The sequence below is a fragment of the Silene latifolia genome, chromosome 6, assembly GCF_048544455.1.
Source record: "Silene latifolia isolate original U9 population chromosome 6, ASM4854445v1, whole genome shotgun sequence".
In the NCBI taxonomy this organism is placed as follows: domain Eukaryota; kingdom Viridiplantae; phylum Streptophyta; class Magnoliopsida; order Caryophyllales; family Caryophyllaceae; genus Silene; species Silene latifolia.
In genome coordinates this window covers 7,354,297-7,361,864 of record NC_133531.1, presented here as the reverse complement: position 1 = coordinate 7,361,864, position 7,568 = coordinate 7,354,297, and the positions used below count along the sequence as shown (strand labels likewise).

General features: G+C 31.1%; 1 protein-coding gene across 1 annotated transcript; it reads right to left on the bottom strand.

Annotated features, from left to right (window-relative positions):
• Positions 1 to 3,659: 3,659 nt before the first annotated feature.
• Positions 3,660 to 5,871, bottom strand: LOC141658525 (transcription factor bHLH14-like). Its single transcript, XM_074465459.1, has one exon. The coding sequence runs from the start codon at positions 5,764 to 5,766 to the stop codon at positions 4,483 to 4,485; it is 1,284 nt and encodes a 427-aa protein (XP_074321560.1). The 5' UTR covers positions 5,767 to 5,871; the 3' UTR covers positions 3,660 to 4,482.
• Between the last annotated feature and the right edge of the window lie 1,697 nt (positions 5,872 to 7,568).

The window sequence follows — 7,568 nt, the reverse complement described above, 5'->3', positions numbered from 1 at the left end:
TATTTTATTAAATTTACATTAGTAGATCTAATAAATATATAGTAGATTTTGAAAAAAAATCGTATTATCATGATTTTTATTCTTAGATCTAATAAATATATTTATTATACTCATATTTTCCTTACATTTACCTACGTATTTCTTTACATTCACACATATTTATTTACATTTACACACATTTTTCAGATTTACACTCACATTTCTTTACATTCACACTCATATTTCTTTACATTTACACTTTACATTTACACGCATTTTTCAGATTTACACTCATATTTCTTTACAGTTATACTCGTGTTTCTTTATCGTTACACTCGTATTTCTTTACATTTACACTCATATTTTTTTACATTTACACCAATATTTCTTTACATTTACACTCGTATATCTGTAATTTACACTCGTTAAAATTATATAGATTTCCACTCATAGTTTTTGTGGCTATGAGTTGGTGGTGGAGGACGACGTTGGTGGTGTTTGTTGGTAGTCGGACTAAATTTTTACTCGTAAAGGACCAAAGTTACACTTGTAAAGGACCAAAGTTACACTCAAAGGACCAAAATTACACTCTTAAACCTTCAAATTTACACTCGTAGACCTTCAAATTTACACTTAAAATACTACATTTACACTCGAAAAACATCACATTTACACTTTTAAAATGTTAAAATTATATAAATTCAAAATTTCCGTCACAAAAAATCAAATTTACACTCTTAAAATGTTACATTTACACTCGTAAAACATCAAATTTACACTTGTAAAATGTTAAAATTATATAAATTCAAAATTTCCGTCACAAAAAAACAAAATTTACACTCTTAAAATGTTACATTTACACTCGGAAAACATCACATTTACACTTGTAAAATGTTAAAATTATATAGATTCAAAATGTCCATCACAAAAAAAATCAAATTTACACTCTTAAAATGTTTCATTTACACTCGTAAAACATCAAATTTACACTTGTAATATGTTAAAATTATATAAATTCAAAATTTTCGTCACAAAAAATCAAATTTACAATCTTAAAATGTTACATTTACACTCGTAAAACATCACATTTACACTTGTAAAATGTTAAAATTATATAAATTCAAAATTTCTGTCACAAAAAAACAAATTTACACTCTTAAAATGTTACATTTACACTCGTAAAACATCAAATTTACACTTGTAAAATGTTAAAATTATATAAATTCAAAATTTTCGTCACAAAAAATCAAATTTACACTCTTAAAATGTTACATTTACACTCATAAAACATCACATTTACACTTGTAAAATGTTAAAATTATATAAATTCAGAATTTCCGTCACAAAAAATCAAATTTATACTCTTAAGATGTTACATTTACACTCGTAAAACATCACATTTACACTTGTAAAACTCATACAACATTACATTTACACTTCAGAAATCTGAAACTCAAAACTGATTAATTAGGGGCTAGAGAGAGAAAGAAAAATTAATTAGTGTATAGAAATTTGATTAGTGGTAATTTTTTTTTGTAATTTTCAATCTCAACCACCCATCTCAATCCAACCATCCACATTTTTTTCCTTTTCTTTTTAATAGCCCTTAATCAAATTAATCTCAACCATCCATTGAGTCCATCCAATGGCCCTTAGAGGGACTTATGGACTCAATGACACATGTTGGACTCATTAGAACTCCTCTCTCTCTCTCTCTCTCTCTCTCTCTCTCTCTCTCTCTCTCTCTCTCTCTCTCTCTCTCTCTCTGACACATCCGGTGAGAACCACCTACGTAGTGAGAACCGTGAGAACTCCACCTTATGGATTTTTTTCTAAAAAATAGCGACATTTGGATTTGGCATATAATTATATTATTGGATAACATATTTTTTGGTCCAAAAAGTATAAATTACTGACGGAAATCGAGACGAGAAACATTTTATTAATTTTCATGCACCTACTACTCATTTTTATGTATCTAACAATTTTCATGCACCTAGAACTCGTTTTCGTGCACCTAGAGCCTGCTATTTTTATGCACCTAGTAATAATTTTCATGCATGTAACAATTTTCATGCACCTAGTATTCATTTTCGTGCATTTATAGCCATTTTAGTATACCTAATTGTTTTTTTGTACATTAAGTTTATAATTTGTTAATAAAATCAATAAATTTTGTTTATTTATACTATAAATGTGTTTGAATAAACTAAACTAAGGGTAAATGATCCATCAAAACTTTCGGCACAAGATTTGATAATGATTTAGTAAGAGTTCTCACGGTTCTCATTATGTTAATGATTCTCACCGGATCCTGACCCTATATATATATATATATATATATATATATATATATATATATATAGAAGTATAGGTCTAGATTAAATGAAATCAAAAGCTCGATCAATGTACCACACTTTTCTTTTAGGTTCAATGAACTTCTTTATTATCCAAAATAAAAACATTATATATTTATATGTACAATAATTGAACCCACAACCTCATCTATTTGGGAATTTTGAATGCTTCCCTCCACCTTAACTATAGATACTTATCAGCTTTCTTTATCTCAATTATTTGTTTATCTCTAATAATACTACTTCATATTCACAAATAATACAAAAGACAAATAAGTAATCGGAATAGAAAGAGTATCCTATTGGTAAAGAAAAGCAAAAAAAGCAGGTAAGGCTATAGGCCCAAATGTTGGTTACTTCCCTAGATAAGACGGATTCATGAATGCATCCATATTCTGGAGCATGAGGCATTTTAGTCACCTTTCAGTGCTAAATAATAATCAACTAAATTCGATTATTATATATAGGAGTGAGTCCATTTCCAAACATAAAGAATTTGTCAAATAACCACGTGCTAAATAAATTAGTGGTAGTTAATGATAAAGATGATGAAAAACAAGTTGTATGAATGTAGTTACTTGTATATAAAGTTAAAAGGTATTAGGCCCGTTCTGGCTTAATTCAATTTGGTTCAACTTATTTCAATTTAGTTCAGTTCAGTCCAATCTAGCTTCTTTATTTTGATATTGTTAAAACCCTTAAACTTTAAGTTTAGAGGCTGAGAGCCTGATTGTAGAAGCCACACTCATAAAAAGGAGATAAAATTCAATTCATAACGTCAACAAGCTTTCTACGAAAATCCAATTAACAAGAAGTGAAATAACTCATTATTGGTTTACACTTTATAACGTTCGACTTTGTCTTATTCTTCTGTAAAGTGAGACTCTGAACTGTGATAATACATTTATTTGAGTTGGAGCTTTTTTCACAACTGTACTGACGATTTCAATATACAGATAATAGGTTAAGTTTGTGTTACAACGATTAGGTCATCAAATATTTACAGTTGTATCTGCAAATAGTTTAGCATTTGCAAGATATTATTATAAGAGAAACATGTGTCAAAGATCCGATGAAGTTTAACGAAGAAAGGTCAACATAATTAGCACATGGATCACATACGCTCTAGTTTGTCACAATTTCGACAAAATTTAGTAGCCCATCTGTTTTTCAAAAGACTGCCATTTACATGATTTACACCTTCATACGAGTACTAAATAAAGAAAAAAATAAAAAATAAACTTACATCATCATCATAAGAGATAAACTTATATCATCATCATCATAAGCAATGACGAAGCTTGGTCTTGGCCGAATGGGCCATGGCCCGGGTGGACATTTTTAGGATAATTAATGAAGGATCAAATGGAAATAAGTATATCATTAATTTGTGCGAGTAAAATGGTAAGCGCTACATGAAAGGATGGAGTACTTGCTTTTAGTCGTGGGTTCGACTCACCTGAACGCCTCTTTTTAACATTTGTTTTTTTTTTCTTCTACAATTTTCATAATTACCTTTGACTATACTCCGCCCTTGGATGACTTGGCCTATTATATTTTAATGTCCCCAAATAATTTTGTAATTGCAATGTAGGTAACCATTTTTATCATTGGTAATGGTCCTTATTAGTAAAAAAATATTACCATCACTCCCTCTTACCTTAGTTTACAATAGAACCGTCTTAAAATAGGTTTATATAATTTATGTTTTGGATTTGTTTAATGGTATAGATAAAAAAGCGCTACTCCCTATTACCTTAGTTTATAGTAAAACTGTCTTAAAATATGTTTATATCATTTATGTTTAGGATTTGTTTCATAGTAGAGATAAAAAGCGTTCTATAAACAAATATGGAGTAAGTGTTGAAAAAATAAATATTACTTTGTATATTCCATAAAAATAAATATATCAAAATGTTAAAATAATGACGTGAAATCGTCCATGACAAATGAGCATAAACATGGGATGAAGTGGAAATCGGCCCGGGTTAAAATTTTACCCTAGCTTCGTCCCTGATCATAAGAGACTGCCATTTACATGGTTTTACATTTAATGTAAAACTGAAGCAGTTTCATATGAGAATTATTTGAAAACTGAAAAGAACTAGTTAAATAATTGAACTTTTAATCCTCATCCTTCATCGATCTACATCGTTAATCTTCCACAGATTACATTTTTCAATTCATCCAAACTCCATATCTCCGTTGGAACGTTAGAAATCACAACATCTTGAATCATTAGCTCTCCTATTGTAGAAATAGTAGCATGTTTAACTTGCAAATTAAGCTCCTTAAACAAATCCATTAATCTTGCGGAAGGGTGATTAATATTCTCACATTGAACCCTAATCATAGCCTCACTATCCAAAATCCTAACATTAACTTCAGCTGGAATTGTCGCAGTCATTTCTTTACGGTAATTTTCACTAGACACGCTAATTATTTTCATGTCTTTAAAAAGCGTACTCGTGATATTGTCCCTATTACTAGTACACTCCTTTGTTTGAAGTTTTGACTCTAAGCTTTCTACTTTACCTTTTAACTCATTGATATATGCCACGGCGTCACCTAACAGCGACGCCTTGTCCATTTTGGACACATACGGGACTACGGACCGTAGGGCATAAAATCGACTATTCATTTTATCTCTCCTTTGTCTCTCCGCCTCCACGTGATTGACTGTGACAGGAAGAGTCCCACTACGACGTCTCCCTCTTCTCCTCGCCGTTTTCTCAGGACTCAGGAGTCTGTCTGAGTCACACATCTCAGACATGCTCAAATGACTCTGTAGGTCACTATTAGTGACAAAATTAGGCCGAGTGTAGCCCATATCGGGAACACTCAACGACCCAAAAAGATTATTAACTTGCTGAACCAAATCCCAATTCTCATAGATCGAGTCAACAGAACCCAGCTCAAGAACACCATTGGACACAGGTATAATAACAAGAGTCTCGAGCCCATGTGAGTCGGCTTCTTGCACGCGGTCACAATTATACGAGGCTAGTGAACCCGGTCCACTTAACCAAACTAAGGCCCCAGTAGTGTAAGCCTTAGCAAGTACACCACCTTGTTTTATAGGGTGTGACCTAGTAGGTGAAGTCATGTAGAACCATTCCACGTCGGTCACCATGTCATCCATTGAAGAACCTTCTTCGTCGGAGATAATCGGCTGCTTAGTGGGCTTGGTAGATGGGCTTTGGAAGCCTTGGAAATGACCCTCAGACCAAATTAAGCTAAGAGTTTCGGTATTGTTGTTGATGTTGTGAGTTGTAGTTTGCCATAAAATGGCGTGATTCCACCAAAATGGTTGAGTTTGAAGTAAGAATTGTAAATTTGATAGTAATGTCGATGGGAATTGGAATTCTTGGGGTTTTGGTGCCTTGGATGATGATGAAGTTGAGGATGAAACTGTGAAATTCTCGTCCATTTATTTTTAGATTTTTTTGTGCTAATGTGATACTAAAAAAGGGGAATTGTAAGTAAGGGATTAAAGGGAATTTTTTGCTAATTTGAGGGAAGTTGAGGATGTTGCTAATTTGAGCAAAAGGTGAATGTAGGGAGGGTTATATATACATGGAGAGAACTCTTTGATAAGGACTCGAACTTTAACATTTTTTTTTGAGACTTGCCTGTATTTTTAGGTTTTAAGGATTTCATCTTTCTTATTTGACTAAAGAATCGCTTTTATATCAATAATTTTGTTGAAATATAATGTACTTATGTGCCGAACAATAAGCCAATTAAAATAAAATAAAAGTTCGTGAATTAGTTTTGTATTTTTCTTTATTTTCAGCTATTCGTTTGCCCTTATTTTTGTTGTTTTCACAAGTGAATTGAAACAAATTTTCTCTATAATCCTTATTAGCTTGCACAAAAATAAGGGTAAGTCGTTTGTTTACATACGGAAACTTACAATGCTTAGGTAAACAACTTCCTCCATTATGGAGGAATTTGAATTCATGAAAAGTACAATTCATGTGAATTGGGGTAACCAAACAACATACCCATTCTACAATTCACATGAATTAAAGTTCATGTGTAATTTAATGGGTAACCAAACAACCCCTAAGACTGTCACTATAGAGTTTGATTATGAAGTTACTAATATAACATTGAGATTGTCCCTCACACATTAAGTTTAAGTCTTAACTTATCACTAGTTATATATGGAGTAGAATTTTAATAATATATATAACTAAAAAAAATATTTGAAATTTCATTTCATGTAATTTTCTTCGTTGTGCATGATAATTATTTTCAACAAAAATATTAAAACAAAAGGGTATTTTTGTCCAGAGTAAAATGAAGTACATACTTTTAACTTAATGTCTCTTAAGAATTTGTGAAAAGAAAAACATGGTTCTAGTTGAAGAACTTTGTCATAGTTTGGATTCTTAGACCTTTGTTTTTTTTTGTTTTTTTTGTTTTTTTTACTTAATTTTAGTTCTTTTAAATTTAGTTCAGTTCAGTTAAGATAAGTTTAGTTCAGTTTAGTACAGCTTAGTACAATTTTATATTGCACATAAGTTTAGTTCAGATCCATTAAGTTCGATCAATTCAGTTCAGTTCAGAAAGTTTCGATCCAAAAAAGCAAGGTCTTAATATATGGTCAATTCATTATATATCCAAGGTAGAAAGAATCTCGTGTTTAAAAAATGTGGTTAACTGCCGCTTTCAAATAATAACGAGTGAGTATTTGTGTAAGTCAGTTCTACCTAAACATTATAGTAAAACCTTTATGCACTAAATTTGTATTAGTATTCTCTTTGTTTTGTTGTTTTGTTCAGAATTATGAATATTATATTAGCTAAAGGGCGAGCATTAATCTCAACCTCCTTGTTCTTACAATTGAAAATAACACTTATTAAATGTATAGCTATACTCCTTAGTTTTATCAATAGTTTGGTAAATGTGTACTGGAATTCTTGTGTTACATTTGAGAGCTTGAACTAGTTGATGAGAAGGTAAGAGAAAGATAGCTTCCTCATAGTTCTTATCTAATGCTCGTTGCATAGCTATGAGCAGTGATGTTCATAGCGTATGTATGAGCAGTGATGTTCATAGCGCCGGAATTCTATCGTGTCTTCAGAAAACCAAGCACTTCCTGAAATTTCATCATGTTTTCCTCGGATTGGTATACAAATTTAGGTACCCGATTGGTATACAAATTATCAACTCAAATCCATATTTATAAAAAAAAAAAGAAAAAAAAATATATTACACATGGTA